The sequence below is a fragment of the Camelina sativa genome, chromosome 11 (genome assembly GCF_030686135.1).
Source record: "Camelina sativa cultivar CO46 ecotype springtype chromosome 11, ASM3068613v1".
NCBI lineage: Eukaryota > Viridiplantae > Streptophyta > Magnoliopsida > Brassicales > Brassicaceae > Camelina > Camelina sativa.
The window spans coordinates 11,835,315-11,851,517 of NC_141890.1; the positions used below are offsets into that span (position 1 = coordinate 11,835,315).

General features: G+C 38.4%; 2 protein-coding genes and 1 pseudogene across 12 annotated transcripts in view; 1 reads left to right on the forward strand and 2 right to left on the reverse strand.

The window, feature by feature from the left end:
* Positions 1 to 8,247, reverse strand: LOC104723100 (vacuolar protein sorting-associated protein 54, chloroplastic). Of its 7 annotated transcripts, XM_087475715.1 has the most exons (20): positions 8,138 to 8,247; positions 6,937 to 8,049; positions 6,766 to 6,828; positions 6,597 to 6,676; positions 5,469 to 5,589; positions 5,203 to 5,277; positions 4,868 to 5,024; positions 4,372 to 4,460; positions 3,900 to 4,156; positions 3,609 to 3,780; positions 3,441 to 3,524; positions 2,998 to 3,142; positions 2,745 to 2,907; positions 2,339 to 2,492; positions 2,036 to 2,117; positions 1,673 to 1,752; positions 1,304 to 1,465; positions 1,162 to 1,229; positions 626 to 706; positions 1 to 556 (listed from the first exon to the last, which is right to left on the reverse strand). In XM_087475715.1, exons 2-20 carry the CDS (start codon positions 7,762 to 7,764, stop codon positions 415 to 417), a joined length of 3,003 nt encoding a protein of 1,000 aa, XP_087331841.1. In that variant the 5' UTR covers positions 7,765 to 8,049; positions 8,138 to 8,247; the 3' UTR covers positions 1 to 414. The 7 variants fall into 7 exon arrangements, 5 of the variants coding, with proteins under 5 accessions (XP_087331841.1, XP_087331840.1, XP_010439706.2 ...); XR_015572667.1 differs by lacking the exon at positions 8,138 to 8,247 and having other exon boundaries at positions 2,753 to 2,907; positions 6,937 to 8,116; XM_087475714.1 differs by having other exon boundaries at positions 2,745 to 3,142.
* LOC104723098 (disease resistance protein RPP2A) lies at positions 8,092 to 12,807 on the reverse strand. 4 transcript variants are annotated; one of them, XM_087475721.1, is made up of 7 exons: positions 12,241 to 12,761; positions 11,416 to 12,115; positions 10,252 to 11,104; positions 10,036 to 10,162; positions 9,620 to 9,913; positions 8,924 to 9,532; positions 8,092 to 8,781 (listed from the first exon to the last, which is right to left on the reverse strand). In XM_087475721.1, exons 3-7 carry the CDS (start codon positions 10,317 to 10,319, stop codon positions 8,326 to 8,328), a joined length of 1,554 nt encoding a protein of 517 aa, XP_087331847.1. In that variant the 5' UTR covers positions 10,320 to 11,104; positions 11,416 to 12,115; positions 12,241 to 12,761; the 3' UTR covers positions 8,092 to 8,325. The 4 variants fall into 4 exon arrangements, with proteins under 4 accessions (XP_087331847.1, XP_087331845.1, XP_087331846.1 ...); XM_087475719.1 differs by having other exon boundaries at positions 10,036 to 11,104; positions 12,241 to 12,807; XM_087475720.1 differs by having other exon boundaries at positions 11,416 to 12,761.
* The window catches only part of LOC104723097 (disease resistance protein RPP2B-like), a 4,811-nt pseudogene continuing 864 nt past the window's right edge, over positions 12,257 to 16,203 (forward strand). Inside the window, exons 1-4 of the transcript XR_015572665.1 lie at positions 12,257 to 12,744; positions 13,506 to 14,606; positions 14,690 to 15,001; positions 15,085 to 16,137. The product of XR_015572665.1 is annotated as a disease resistance protein RPP2B-like (transcript). The remainder of the gene's footprint in view (positions 12,745 to 13,505; positions 14,607 to 14,689; positions 15,002 to 15,084; positions 16,138 to 16,203) is intronic.

Here is a 16,203-nt window from a genome sequence, read left to right on the forward strand (position 1 = left end):
AAGAGAGAATATTACTTTATAGAGATACTTTTCGCTTCCAAACTTTTGGTACAACCATAAATTGATATAATATTCATCCGGGCCAAGAACTGTAATATGCCTGCGTCCAACCATCAGAATTCTCTTTTAAGTTTTATGGAGTAGCTGAACAAAACGCGGACTTGCTTTCCAGGATACTAAATTGGTTTGCTTTCCACAAATTGTAATGTAACTCGGTGAGACAATAACGTATCATATCTTGTAAACGCCCGTTGGTTGCAGAATGGTTCACTGGTAATGGAGGCAGAAGGAAGGAGTTTGTTACCTGTAAGTTAAATCTACAGGACACGTAGTCCATCTTCAAACCCACACTCTGAATATTTTTACTTTTAACCGATGTGCGAAGAAAAAAATTGCTGTACAATGACGACTTCATCACTCAGCTTCGCCTCCTTCTCTGAAGTTTTGTGCAAAGAATTCATCTAGTTGTCCCCAGTTTGGGATGTCGGATTGATTGGCATTGTCAGATGGTAATGACCGGATACATTTGAGGATAAGCTCAATGTGAAGCTTCAGCCTGATTAAAACGAGACAATATTTATTACAGAAGCTAAGTTGGTTATATTTCCAAAGGATATGAAGTTACCTTTTCTTTGCCTCTGGAGAGCTTATCTCCAAGTTCGTAAGCGTTTGAGAGGTTTGTGTGTGGATAATTAAAATCACCTGCCTACAAGAATCATGAATCTGTATTAGGGAGACTAAGTAAAAGAAGTGACTTTTTAAAAACCCAGGAGATTGGTTCCTGCCTTATGCATTTATAAGAAAGAAACTATAATGTGCTGCGTCATACCATAAAGCTAACGTAAAGTGAAGCAGCAGTATTAAATAGAGGCATGATGGGTAACAAGGGTAAAGAGCAGAGAACTTTGAAAAGTCCAGCACTGATCTATAAAATCTCGATTGCTCAGATCCATAATGTAAAATTAATCACAAAGGTTAATGAGGTTTCTGCCAATCTCAGGTTTTATTGCCCATGCATATGACTAAGTCTCTCATTCGTCAGACAGTTTGTTTTTTAAAACTTGACTCGGCTTCTAGAGACATCTGATTGGCTCAATACGTCAATTCTAGTCCATATTTAAATGCCCTTATCTTTCCGATGAAATCTGTAAATATGCTCACCTGAAGATTGCTTGAACATCGGCTTCATGCAATGTCTCCGACAACACACGGTGTAGGTAGCCAACTTCCTGCAAAATTAAATCCACATTATATAAACCATCTACTATTATCTCTATAAGATTAGTGAATGAGAATAAATCACCCTTGTGAGTGGCCATGCAAACTCTTTAGTTTGTTTGTTGGTGTCTGGAGGTCTGTTCCAGCCCTCGACAACTTTGGGCAACCCATGAAGATGCGCCAATAGTCTTTCTCTCATTATCTGAACCAGTTTTGTGTAAATTTCATCTCGATGAATCCTATAATCCTGAGAATTGGGTAGAAGCTGAAGTTAATGGAAACGAACATTAAAACCGCAATCCTAACATTTTACAGGCCATTTTCTATACAAATAAAATAACCAACTGGTGAATATTTTTCAACTACTTCCTTATCAGGTGCAAAACGACCTCCAAAACCTTACGGCCTGTAAAATTGAAAAGACAAAAGCCAGAAGGCAAAAAGAGAAACATACCTGAGCAACTTTATCAAATTCTACTGACAACATAGGCTTTCGAGTCTCAGGTACTTTTGAAAACAGAATTCTTCTCGTTTCTTGGACCACAAAAGAAAAATAATGTTATGCAGGAACCCAATATATATAGAAAATGAGCTGAAAAATTGAGAGACTAAGCTGATCATCTTAAAAACAAATCATCAGGACATGTAACGACCAGAATAAACATCATTAGCAAGCTCATGTTAAAAATGCTTGGATAACCCGAAGGAAAACACTTTTACAGACTAGAAGAAGAAAATGATGTCAAGACGTTAATCCAGCTGAATAAATTATGAGTGCAACGGTGAAAATATAAAATAACTAAAGAAAAGCACCTACCAAGAATAATAGTGTATGTGAAATCGATTACTTGACTTGCAAGCGCCAAGTGTTTTGCCTTTATAGACTTTAAACCAGATACCTAAGGCATGAGCATGCCATTGAAAAGATCAATATTAGTACATTACATCTGTTTTGCGTAGGAATCAAATTCTTTTATTTTTAAAAAATTCAATAGCAGAAGTAAGAACGTGAGGTGATACACTTGTTAATATACAGGATCACAGGTTATTATTAGAAATTCAGTAACAGCTAATCAGCGATGAAAACTATTTTCTTCATATAAAACATCTTTTTGTATACCTGCATAGCACCAGCACCCAGAACAAGTTGGCATGTCCGAGTGTTGAAAAATCTTAACACTTCAGCAACACGAAAAGCAACTTCCGAGGACAAAGCTGGCAAAGAATGGTTCATATCAATGTACTCTGCCAACATCTTGAGCAATATTAACCCACTGCAGACATAAACGGAATTGCCTCAGCATAACAAATAAATTATAGCCTGGATAGCAGCCAAACATAAAGCAAGTGAAACCTAGCAAACAGTACAAATACTTTGAGAGAAAACTGCCCCTCTCAGGCATGTAAGACAATAAAAGTCTAATCTGGTGAATGGAAAGTGGAGAAAAATATTCATCAACCAACTTCAAATTACTAGAGAAAAAGGAATATATAAACAACATATTATGCATAACAAGAAAACTAACCAGTTTACCATGTGGTAACCAACTCCTTGATAGAGAAGGTTAGATTTTCCGTGCGCCTTCTGATTACTTTGATTATTCGGAACTGAAGATACACCAGCCTTGCTTCTTTCAAGAGACACAGGCGCGACAGTGGATTTTACTTGTGAATCATTGACTGCAGGACCTTCACCAGATTCAGATTTTTCATTTCGTAAATTAGTATTTTGATCTCCAATTCCAGAAGTGAGAGACCCATTGGGAGGTAGCGAATTACTATGGTATGTTTTATGATCAGCATCAACTTTTCTAGAAATCAACTCCTGGGATGCAAAAAGAGAACTGATTATTGATTGGAATTCTTCGGGAACATCTATCTCATCCCATGTTTCTTGATCAAGCACAGCTTTCAGTTTTGTCATCTACAGTAAAGCAAAATACAAATTAGAATAATGACCAGAACTCTGGTTAATGAAAGAGACTATAAAAATAACAGAATGTGCACACCTATGCGATGAAGTCAATATAGTTCAACACTACTTGGTTATAAGTAAGTTTAACATTATGCTAGAGAAAGTACGATGGCTTGGGCATATTGCTTTTGGTATAACTTTTTTCTGCCACTTTTTCACCACTTTTCTTTTTCCGTAAGCCATGAAACTAAACAAAAATGTGAATGTGCTTGCTGTGAAACTTATAAACGTATATAGGGAGACTAACCCGGGCTTCATGCTGGGAATCTACAAAGGCTTTGGCTTGTGATTGCAGCGTCCCACGAATACTAGATCCCAACCGTCCACCAATCTGTTAAGTTACGTACAAATATCATGCAAGAATAAGCAATGCAATTTCTTATCTATATTATGAAGAAAATTTTAGACCAAATACCTTCTCCGTAGATGTTATAAATTCTTGGGTCAGATCATAAATGCTCATGAACTCCTGCAACTTCAGTTTTGGATGAAGAAGAGCACGAACTCCTAGTAGCTTTGCCCACCTAGCATGTGTAACCTCACAAGCCGCAAAGACAGCTTCTGTGTTTTCTCTCAAGACATCGGCCCTATATCAATCAGAATAATGCCTAATTTAGTTCTAAGCATAGAGCAAGGGCCTGTGTCACACAAAACAGCGAGAATTAGGAAAAATGCATTTAAAAAAAAAAAAGAGAAACTAAGAAACCTGAAGTTTCTTGACATGTTCATCAAGCTTGATGCGTCACTTGATTTTCCCTGCAACGGAAGAGTCTTTGAGGTAGCCTTACCCAATGGAGAAGACACTAATGACCCGCCTTGGAAACCTGTTTCCTGGGCTGTTTCAGCTGCTACAGCACCAACAGCAATTGCAGCTGCAACTGAATCAGCTGCATAATGTCCATCGATATTGCAGAGGATCCATTCAATTGCTTTTTTCACTTCCGAAGCCCGGACTAGATGTGCCTGCATTCACTAAATGAAATGAAATCATATTACATCTTAATCAAACATCTAACTGTTCAGAGGGTGAAAATTTCCAAACCTCTATTATATGGTAGATGTATCAAAACCAAAATAAAGAGGCCGCCAGAGGTTTAATATAAATAAAACAAATATGTCTAATTTCCTATAATACTTGTTTAAATCATCAACAATTCCATAATTGATGCATATATTACCTGAACAATCTTAAATATAGCAGTTAGGAGATTCACAAATGCCTCAGCTGACAGAGTCCTCAATTTGTTCGCGAGAGATAAGCCACCACCTGTATACACACTAGGAATAAGCATGGTTCCAAGAGAGACAAACGACCACCGAAGTGGAATACATTATCCTAAGAGAAGATAATAAATTTCTATTTCATCCTTAAAAATAAGTTTCCAGCCAACATTCTTTATCAGTTGGCCACTTTCCACATAAATTACGTCCAAGTCGGGTCTCAGATCAAATTAGAGATTAAAAAGAAAACAAGCAGATGGGAATATACGGTAATATTACTTAAAACACAACTGCTAAAACAAAATCCAATGCTGTTGTTTATACGGGGTTGAACTTGATGAGAATGTGTATTAGATACACTTTCAAATACAAACTTCTGTTCAACTACGTTTATATGCACAAACTAAGTTGCATGAGATTCCACAGATATAGTAATAACAGTTAAGATCTCACCATCAACATCTACAGAGCGCTCCCTATGTGAAAACTCAGATTCGAGCGATCTTGCAACAAGAATTGGAAGCAACTCCGCAACTGCTTTTTTGATTGCATTTTTCATTTCGGATGTGAGTGCATCACGATACATCCTCAAAATTGAGGGGAACTTTGCCTACAAAAACAGTTCAAAGAACAACACATGAGAAGCTGAATTCAGACTATACACTTAATGAGCACTATGAACCAACAATAAAGACCAGAAACAGCATAAACGAAGAAACTAAAACAATAAAGGATTGTCAACTTCAATGGTAACATATGTTGAAAAATAATCCGGACCGGTCACTCACTGTTCTTAGCAATCCAATAACTAGAGGAAGAAGCCGATCACATAAGGTAGAGGTATCCTCTTCTTCTAGCTGAGCCTGTAAAGGTGTAAACACAATATTCAGAATTATGCTGGTCGTTGTTCCAGTTCTTTTTCTGATAATCGACACCACTTCTCAGAGTTTAGGTACTTCTATTAAGTTTTCCACCAACAATCGAGCTCCACAGTACAAAAAGAAGCGCCCATATATTCATTAAAATATATACAGTTGCATCTGATGAGACTTACTTCTTCCATAGTCTTCCCGTTATATGAAATGGATCCCCGTATTTTTGCTGCAGATAGAATCAGTACATCTATCTCCCCAGTATCATGTATTGAGATACGCATGAATTCTGATGTGAGAATACTGCAAAGAAAAATCAGCGAGCCATCAGACGCTAGACCAAATAAACAAATAAAAGAAAATAACAGAGAAAAAGTTACAGGTAGATAACTAGATAATCTCTTTAGTCTTAGTCATTTCCTGTTTGTTAGAGGCATTTGTGCGTTGATTATGAGCTGCAGTACTTTGTTTTTTGTTCATGAACAGTTTCATTGATTTCTAATAAAAATTTTAGACGGCAAAAAAAAAAGAACTAGATATAGAAAGTGAACTTATATTATACGAAATCTTCACGGAACGCACTACCAAAGAAAATCAATATACTAAACATTTAATTGACACAAATGCCTACAGGTTGTACACGTTCTACACCTTTGAAGGTAACAAAATATGAATGAATTAAACAAGTAACGAAGAACAAAGTACATTTCAGTGCAAACCAGGATTCATCATGAAAAGGGAAATTTATTTTTAGCCAGCAAGGCATTAATGCCAATGCGTGAAAGACACAAGTTAAGGGGGAAGTTTAAGAGTTCAGAAGTTATGATTGATTACTAACAGGATACTACAAGCCTAGATGCATTCATAGCCATCAGACGGTAAAAATATCCACCACAGTTATAAGCTTAACATCTCAACAAATGGCCCAAGAACGGGAAAGATGAAACGGATTGATTCATAAAGAAACAGTGACTTTCGCAAATTATAAAGAAAATATCTGTTATAGATAAACAGAGCTGCAAAACCCTGCAAACATTTTTCCAAATGTCGACTGCTTTCACAATCTAAGAAAATTTCAAGAGGTTTATTAGTGAAACCCAAAACATAGTCAATAGATTACATTTTCACCACTTCTCTATAATTGGATTCAGAATTAGATGGCTTTTTTGGTAAGGTACTTGGCACAGTTAAAATCCAACTAAGTCTCCTTATGTTCCCAATCAATCCATTCTAAAAGAGTATTACAGACAGACAGACAGACTGAATACAGCCTATTTTAGTCTCTAATCATAACCTGAGAAGAGACACACCTGTTTATGGAATCTATGGAATTAGTAACATGATCCCGAAGATGGCGGAAGCAGTGCAGACCAGTTAACTCATCCCCAGCCTAAAGAAGGTGGAAAACCATTTTAGTTTCTTGAGAGAGAGCACCCTAATCATCTAAAAGTATCCAACATCAATCACAGATCAACTTACCAACAAGTTCTGAAGATCGTCAGTTATGTCCAAAGCTCCAGCACAATCTGCGGATGCAACAAGCTGAACAATAAAGAATCAAACTTCCATCAAGAAAAAGAGGAAAACACACAAAAAGTAGCTAACTTGACAGTAGTCTAAGTAAAAGTAAATCAGTAGAGAAAAATTTACCAATTTGAGTGCAGAGAGAGCTTGGTTAACATACAAAATAAGTCTCAATTTACGTTGCAGCTCCAACATATTAATCCTAGTTGAGCTCAGCTCTTGAATCTGTCGAGCTGAATCTACCAAATTCCTGTCCAGGAGCCGAATAGTCTCTTTTAACTCACGAATCCTACTACAACCCTCAACAATCTTCACATTCAGATCCTGTAACTGTCCCTGCGCCTCAAAGAACGAATCAGACCTCACAGAGATCTCCTTCACAAGATGCAGCTCCACCACATCAAGATACTGTGACAACTTCTCTTGAAGCGCTAGATTCTCATTCAAGCTCGAGAAAGGGCAAGCAGAACGAAATGTAGCTCCGTCCTCAAGAGCAAAATCCTCCTTAAAGTAAAGCGAAGGAACCTCACGCAAGCAAGCAGCTAAACCCGAGACATGGCTCTCCTGATCAAACCCAGAGCTCTCTTCCCTCGTATGTTTCCTAATATCCTCAAACCTACCATGAGACTCAGAGATCGAAGAAACGTAGCCATGGAAGTCGGATCTGGTAAGGTCCGAACCAGGGAGCTTCGTTGAAGCAACAGGAGCGAACTCAGAGGGAGCTACAAATGTCGATGAAGACCACCAACCAACCCAAGACGCATCGGAACCATAAACACCAGACTTACCTCCATGTGGATTGTTAAGGATCGAAGAAAGACTCTGACTACTTGCATCGGAGATCGATTTGGTTAACGATAAAGGAGAAGACGAAGACGAAGAATGGCCAAGATCTAAGCTCGATCGGCTCGAATTGCCAATGGACCTTCCCATTAGGGAAGGGTGTGAATCCATAAGACCTTCACGAAATCAAAATCATGAACCAAAATCACAAGTTGATCTGGAGAAGAAGTTGAATTTTCAAAAAAATATCAGAAGGATCTTTGGGGATGGATCGAATCGAATTTGTATGTGTTGTGAGAAAGGTTTGGTTTGGTGATGAGAGTTTGGATCTGGAGACAAGTGAAAAGCCCTCTCTGTTCTGGGTTCGATGGTTCGAGAGAGAGGTGGTGGTGGTGTGTGCAGTGCGGGGTTTCACTCCGGAGATTTAATCGACGGTTGATTAGGTATCCACGTCATCTACAAAAAGAAGGATTAATGTTTACTTTTAGTGCAACTCTATTGCAGAAATATTTCATTGACATTTGTAGACTTTGTAGTAATCGACCTGGATCTTTACAAACATCATTACAAAAATGATCCAGCGCTTTTTTGCATATATCCTTTTCCACTGCAATGAATCAGATAGTTTTCAAGTTACATTCAAAATATATCAGCTTAAACCTAGTTTACCGATTCTTTTACCACCTAACAAAAACTATAGAAATAATGCTTGACGGGTTTCTTGATTCTTCATCACCAACCATATATATCTGAATTTTCTTCTCCCTGCTGCTTTGAATCATTGGTGTTCCTACCAACGGTTGCTTGTGTTGTGTCAGACACACATGGTGAAGTCCCAAGTAAAGACAAAAGTCTAAGCGTATTCGATTGTGGTGTCTCAGAAACCATGGAAGATGTGTTCTTGTGTATTCTAAATTTCTCACTTGTTGAAGAAGATCCAAGTGAAAGAGATAGTCCTAGCGGATTCATTTCCGGTGTTTTGGAAGCCACGGAAGATGTATTCTCAAGGACATGAGTTTCTTTGTTCCTCGGATGATGAAATTTACAAACATAGCCAAATTTGCAGTCGCCTGTCTTCATGTAATCTTGGCATTCTGGTTGGTTAGGTCTTTCTGGTAAAACATGATATCCCCAGGAAGACTTGTAAGAGAAATCATTTACCAAGGTAGAAGCTGAGCTATGCTGAACCTACAGAATGAAGCTAGCAGATTTAGAATGAGAAGAGAAACAGAGTCTTTTTAAGCAAATAAGATATCTCATTCATATTGAGTTTGATTAAGTTCAACATGGAGGCCAGAAGCTTACTAGCATGTATTTGCCAATAAATTACCTCAGAAAGGCTTGTGGCTCTAGAGACCCTCTTCACCCCCTTCCTTTTTCTTAGCCTTAAAATAACAGACTCAATAACTCTCTTCAATCGGCATCTCTTATATGGTGATGTTATATCCTCCAAGCTAGATAGATCCCTAGTATCCATGGAAGAAGCAGGACGTTTTGTGCTAAGTGTAACAGCAGCTTTCAGGTTACTTATACTCGGTGGCAGGTGCTGAAGTCTTTTACAATTTTCCAGATCTAATATAACAAGTCTAGTGAGTTCCTTGATTGATGATGGCATCTCTCTAATTGCAGTCCCGGCTAGATATAGCTCTTTCAGGTTTGGTGAGAAATCATGAAGGTCCTCAAGATCTGAGCAGCCAGATAGATTAAGAACTTCAAGAGATTCTAGATGAACAGTGGCAGGCATTATCCGCAAATGAGAACAATCTTTCAGACTCAAGAAAGTAAGCTTGTGATGATGAAGAATAGATGAGTTAACTTTAACCAGACTCGTACATCCTTCAAGATCAATATGCTCAAGGTTCGTCGCCTTTGAAAGCCTTGGGAATTTAGTCAACTGCTGGGAGTGACTTAGAATGATCCTCTTTAGCTTCTCGAGATTCTGTTAAGAAACAACCAATATGAGTCACCGACTACAAACTAATTACCTCATGTATACAGCAGACTACACTATAATGTCAAGATATACCTTTGTTCCTTTCCATAGTTTAGTCAAGTTGCTATATGACATGTTCAGTTCTACAAGGTTTTCAGGATTGAAGTTCCGAGGTAAGGATCCAAGAGGATATTTTTCCCAGTGGAGTAGCCGTAGCTCATCAGGGAAAGAGTTAAGACCTTGAGGTATACAAACCTTGCAATGGTCAGAAGTTGGACAGTGGAGTTTGAACAATCTAAGTCGATACATCCTCTCAAATACAGTAGGACTCAACTCAAATGCTATGTCAGACGCATCCAAAAATATGCCTTCAATTTCTTCTTTCCCCTGAGAAAATTGGAAAAGATGTTCGAAAACATCAGCTTTCTATGTGAAGAAAGGAGCATAAGCGGTAATCTAAAGTTTTCATAAAATCAATAGTCAATAGATACACATTTTCGAAGACTTACTGAATTGTTTGTTAGCACGTCAACAATGTCATTAGGATCCCACAATCTGCTACGCTTGCCTGCCTCAATGTTTTCTTGACAAACAACAAATCGACCCGTGTCTTGAAAAATGTTAGGCATATCTATCCTGTTATCAACAAGGCTGATGAGAGACTCATCAATGAGACCATAGATTCCTAAATCCGTAAGAAAACCGCAACCATCAAGGATGTTTACCACATGATCTTTATCCTCCCCTCTAAAAAAACATGCAAGGTCCAAAAAGATGTTCTTCTCGTTGTCATCTAGTCCACTAAAACTTCTTCTAAATGCATCCTGAATCTCGACTGGAGGATGTTGGCGCAATCTTCTCAGATGTTCTTCCTCATCATTAGCACAATGATTTAGTACAGACGAACCTAAGACTCCCAGAGCCAATGGAATGCCACTAGCGTAGTTCACCAGCTCCGAGATCGATGACATACTTCTACTCCAATTTTCTTTAGTGGAAAAATAGCAGCAAACGCAAAGAGATTCAAACTCGGATAGTTTTGGGATTTGGTAAAGCTCTTTGGCGTTACACTGTACAAGAACTTGCCTATTCCTAGATGTAAAAATGATTGTATGTCCACCAGAAAACCAACCAAACCCTCCAAGCAAAAATTCTGCATCTCTAGCATTACTCACACCATCAAGAACAATGAGAACCCTTTTATCAAGGAGCCTACCCCTTGTGAAACTTAATTTTGTATCACATACGTCTGTGAAAACTTTTTCTTCCCCAAAGATTTTCGAGAAGAATTCATCACGCAAATGACTAAGCCCTTTTGTTTGACACATTATATCAAAGTCTGGCAGAAAGTAGCAAACGTCATATTTCCCAGCTTGTGTTCTGAAAATGTCTCTAGAGATGATAGTCTTCCCTATGCCAGCCATACCCCAAAGTCCAACAATATGTGGGGCTAAAGATTGAGAACAATGCACCAGAGACAATATAACCTCGAAAGGATGCTTGATTCCGTTAGTTTCAGAACTGAGCAGGAAGCAAACATCTTTGAAGATATCCTTGGCAAGCATAATAACTTGATGCCTGCGCATTAGGAAACATCACAAATACAAAGTACCAAAACAACATACTTCTGATAAAAAGGCTCTGCTGCTGTATTGCTTAAGTGTTGGATAGGCAAATCTTTGAAAGGACTTTTTTTTTTTGCAAAGCATATGATTCCGTATAAATGTTGGCAGAGCAAAAGAAAAAAAAAATGTTCTGATCTAATAAAGATTGTCTTTATTTAGAAAGAAACTAACAATATTCCATTAATTTACGAAAGTCAGAGACAGTCACTATATCACACAGATAGAAGATGATGGCACAGTGAAAGAAGAGAGAAATCAATTTACCTCTTCATATAGTGACATCTATTGATGGAAGTTAATTTGATCATAGCCGCCCTCCATTTCAAAACTTGAGATGCCTGGACTGAATTCTCAAGTCGTGAGAATGGTTTTTCAAAATAACAACTCTGACCACTGACGTCCTCAAGACTAACTTTAAAAAACACAGGAATAAGCAGAAGGTTGTTTGCTTTCAAATAGTCCATGGTCGCCACAAATCCGTCCAGACACTCTGTGGAACGAGCATAGTTCATCGAGAAAATGATAACAGCAACCCGAGATCTGTATAGCATCTCAGGACACCCATTCACTATGCTCCTAGTTATATCATATCTCAAAGGAGCAAAGCCACGGAGACACAACTCATTGAAGATGTAGCTGATAAAGTATCTCTCCTCGGAGTCTTGGTCGTTGTCACCACCACAAGAAATGAGTAAGACAGGTTCAAACCCTGTGATGCTATGCCCGGGAAATTTTAGCTGGAGAGGAGTTTCAACTTCCTCGGAGGGTGTGACCGAGTTTCCAAGAGAAGCTTCAACGCTCTTCTTCTTCTTCTTCTTCTTCCCGCCAGAATCACTGCTGAGGAACTCACTGAAAGCTTCCCAGTCTTCTTCCATTGATTTCGAGGATCGATGTGTGGTTTCTTTCCAAAATTTTGGTTTCTCAGATCTTCATAAGTAAGTCAACTCCACTACTCATCCTCAACCTCCCGATATCATTTTTAAAAAAACAAACACCTACTCTCAGATCTTCATAAGCAAGTCAATGAATTTTTTTATTTATTTTTTTTGGTTTTAACCCCAAATTTGTTCTCAATCTTCATTTCCTAACCTTTTGTTTTGTTGTCATGGCTGCTTCTTCATCGTCCTCCAAATTGGATCCATCTCGCCGGAAATACGACGTGTTTCTCAGTTTCCGAGGTGAAGACACGCGTCATTCCTTCACTAGCTATCTCCGAGATTTTCTACGCCGGAAAGGGATCGATGCTTTCATCGATGAGAAACTCCGGCGAGGTAACGATCTCTTAAAACTTCTCGAAAGGATCGAGCAATCAAAGATCTCGATCGTCGTTTTCTCAGAGAACTACGCGAATTCCGTTTGGTGCTTAGAGGAACTCGCGGAGATCATCGAGTGCAAGGAAACCTTCGGTCAGGTGGTTTTACCGATCTTCTACAAAGTTCCGACATCTGACGTGAAGTATCAAAAGGGAAGATTCGGAGCTCCGTTCGAGAGAGCCGATGAGAATTTCCCTGGATTTGAACACAGGGTTCCGGCATGGAGAGAAGCCCTAAGAGCTGCTTCTGAAATCGCCGGCTATGTACTGCCGGAGAAAAGGTACCCCTAGTCCCCCTAATAATCTCGATTTTGACTTTCTGAGTTTTGATTGAACTCTGGTTTAGGGTTTTGGTTATTCTCGGTTTACTGTTTTAAAAGACTAGGGATGTATTCAACTTGACATTTTAGGTGATTTGCATAAAGTTATAAATTTTATGTTATTCAATCATGGATTTTAAAAAGTCTTCTGAAATTTATTGTTATTGAACTGATAATTTAAAAATCTACTTTAAAATCCACTGTTATTCAAAACAGTTTGTGGATTTGGATTTTAATAAGTTTCAAGGATTCTGGAGGATTTGAGAAGATTTGTTTAGTTAAAAATACAAAAATCCAAATCTCATGGTTTTATGTGGGATTTAAGAGAATTTTACCAAAAATCATATCAACTTCCTTAAAATCTATCAAAATTCCAAATTTACTAAATCCCATAGAATTCTCCGAAATCATTGTTTCGATATATCCCCGAGATGTTGGGTTGAGTAGTTTTCATTGAGTTCCCCGTCTATGATTTGGTTAGATGGGTTTGAGATTCAATTTTATTGGTTAAGCCTCGGTTTACTGTTTTATACGTACTGATACGACCTAGATGGCTAGATATAACCACTGGTAGATCAGTGTTCACTATCTTAACTATGCGTCTAATGCAAGGAAACTACTTTCATGATTCATGAAGGTCAATTAGTAGTCCTTATTTTCTTTCTCTTTTTTCTGTTTATTTGTTACAATTATTTCCTTATTATTGATGATACATTTGGCAGCCCGGAGTGTGAGTTCGTTGACAAAATTGCCAAAGAAACGTTCAAGATTCTAAACAAGTTGTCTCCATCTGAAATTCGAGGCCTTCCAGGGATTGAGTCGCATATGACAGAGCTGGAAAAGTATATGGAATTGAAAGAGACAGTTGTGTGCGACTTGTCGGGGTTCTTGGGATGGCTGGGATTGGTAAGACCACTGTTGCGGACTGTTTGTATAAGCGAAACTACGGTGACTTTGATGGTTACTGCTTTCTTGCAAATATTCACAATGAGTCAAAACTACATGGAGTAGATTATTTGCAGCAGAAACTTCTCCGTAAGCTGTTAGATGAAGATAATCTTGATGTTGGAGCTCCTGAAGGAGCACACGAAGCCTTGAAGGATCGTCTTCGGAACAAGAAACTGTTTATTGTGCTCGACGATGTGACTAACGAAAACCAAATAACACTTCTTATTGGGAAAGGGGGAAAGGAGCTGTACCGAGAAGGAACTCGGATTGTTATAACAACAAGGGACAAGAAACTGCTAGAGAATGTTGTGAATGAAACATATGTGGTTCCTAGATTGAGCGGAAGAGAAGCTTTGGAGCTTTTCTGCTTGAGTGCATTTTCTAGTAATCTCTGCGCTACAGCCGAGCTCATGGATCTATCAAACAAGTTTGTGGATTATTCGAAAGGGCATCCATTAGCTCTGAAATTGTTAGGTTCTGACCTATGCCAGAGAGATAAGTTATATTGGATTAGGAAATTGGAGAGACTGCAGAGAAGACCAGATGGAAAGATTCAAGAAGTCTTGAAAATGAGTTATGAGGAACTATGTCCGGAAGAACAGAGCATATTTCTGGATGTTGCTTGCTTCTTTAGATCAGAAAAGTTGGATTTTGTTTCGATGATTCTGAGCACTTACCATATTGATGCTTCTAATGCGATAAATGACCTTGTTGACAAGTGCTTAATAACCGTTTCAAATAACCGGCTTGAGATGCATGACTTACTGCTGACAATGGGGAGGGAAATTGGCTACGAATCATCCATCAAAGAGGCAGGTAACCGCGGTCGGTTATGGGAGAAGGAAGATATTTGTCGCGTTTTAAAGTATAAAACGGTGAGCCAGAATATTTCATTTGTTCTTACGAATTTGATTCTTCTAGTACTATAGTTTCTTAATTATTAACTTTTCTTTTCCAGGGGACTGCAGAAATTAGGGGCATCTTCTTGGATATGTTTAATGTAGAAAGCATGAAGCTAAGTGCTGATATTTTCACGAGAATGTTGAGTCTCAAATTCCTGAAAATCTACAATTCTCATTGTTCCAAGTGGTGTGAAAACCATTGTAGATTTCGTTTTCCGAGTGGGCTTGATTGCTTTCCAGATGAGCTGGTGTATCTCCACTGGCAGGGGTACCCTTTGGATTTTCTGCCATTGAACTTCAACCCGAAGAAACTCATTGATCTTAGTCTGCGTTATAGCAGCATTAAGCAACTATGGGAAGATGAGAAGGTACAACCTTAGCGGTACATTCTCCCATTTTATCAGATTATTGTGTGATCCAGTATGTGATTATTATATTATTTATGTTGCAGAACACCGGAGAGTTAAGGTGGGTTGACCTCAGTTATTCGAAAGACTTACTGAATCTATCTGGCTTGTTTGAAGCTCGTAAACTTGAGAGATTAAATCTTGAATGCTGTACAAGTTTAGCCAGATGTTCATCAATCCAGCAAATGGACAGTCTTGTTTCAGTGAATCTAAGAGATTGCACAAACCTCAAACGTTTTCCAAAGAGCATTAATCTTAAATGTTTGAAGGTTCTTATCCTCAGTGGCTGTTCAAACCTCAAGAAATTCCCAACTATTTCAGATAACATAGAATCTCTATATTTGGATGGCACAGCAATCAAACGTGTTCCTAAATCCATAGAGACTCTACGGAACCTCGCTGTGTTAAATCTAAAGAAGTGTTGCAGGTTGATGAGTCTTCCTGACACTATTTGCAAACTGAGTTCTCTTAAAGAACTTATTCTCTCCAGCTGTTCAAAGCTAGAGATTTTTCCGGACATCAATGAGGACATGAAAAGCTTAGAAATTCTGCTCATGGATGAGACTGCTATCAAACAAACACCCAAAACTATGTGTATGAGTAATCTCAAGCTGTTTTCGTTTGGTGGATCTAAAGTCCAAGATTTCAAAGGTTTGGAATTGCTGCCTTTCTCAGGCTGCTCTCAGTTATCAGACATGTATCTCATAGATTGTAATCTGTACAAGTTGCCGGACAACTTTAGCTGCTTATCCTCGCTGCAGTCTCTATGCTTGAGCAAAAACAATATCGAGAATCTACCAGGAAGCATTAAGAAACTTCATCATCTCAAGTCTCTTTACTTGAAGCATTGTCAAAAGCTCATTTCACTGCCAGTGCTTCCATCAAATCTGCAGTACTTGGATGCTCATGGCTGTATCTCACTCGAAACAGTAGCAAAACCTATGACGCTTCTTGTGATAGCTGAAAAGACCCATTCTACTTTTGTATTCACAGATTGCTTCAAGCTAAACCGAGATGCACAAGAAAATATTGTGGCTCATACTCAACTCAAGAGTCAAATACTGGTGAACGGATCTCTTCAACGTAATCAGCATAAGGTCCAATATCTGTTGCTCTGTTATTATACCAGTGTCATTGCCTATCAAATGTCTTTCTTAAATGGT

What these genes read in the sequence shown, in the direction of transcription:
- LOC104723100 (XM_087475714.1), bottom strand. Translation starts at nt 7,764, where the DNA reads ATGGATTCACACCCTTCCCTAATGGGAAGGTCCATTGGCAATTCGAGC. An exon ending in TTATAACATCTACGGAGAAG is followed by an intron (nt 3,525 to 3,608) that starts GTATTTGGTCTA and finishes GTAACTTAACAG; the next exon opens with ATTGGTGGACGGTTGGGATC. An exon ending in GATGTTCAAGCAATCTTCAG is followed by an intron (nt 707 to 1,161) that starts GTGAGCATATTT and finishes TGATTCTTGTAG; the next exon opens with GCAGGTGATTTTAATTATCC.
- LOC104723098 (XM_087475719.1), bottom strand. Translation starts at nt 12,026, where the DNA reads ATGGAAGAAGACTGGGAAGCTTTCAGTGAGTTCCTCAGCAGTGATTCT. An exon ending in AACTATGGAAAGGAACAAAG is followed by an intron (nt 9,533 to 9,619) that starts GTATATCTTGAC and finishes GTTTCTTAACAG; the next exon opens with AATCTCGAGAAGCTAAAGAG. An exon ending in GAGCCACAAGCCTTTCTGAG is followed by an intron (nt 8,782 to 8,923) that starts GTAATTTATTGG and finishes TTCATTCTGTAG; the next exon opens with GTTCAGCATAGCTCAGCTTC.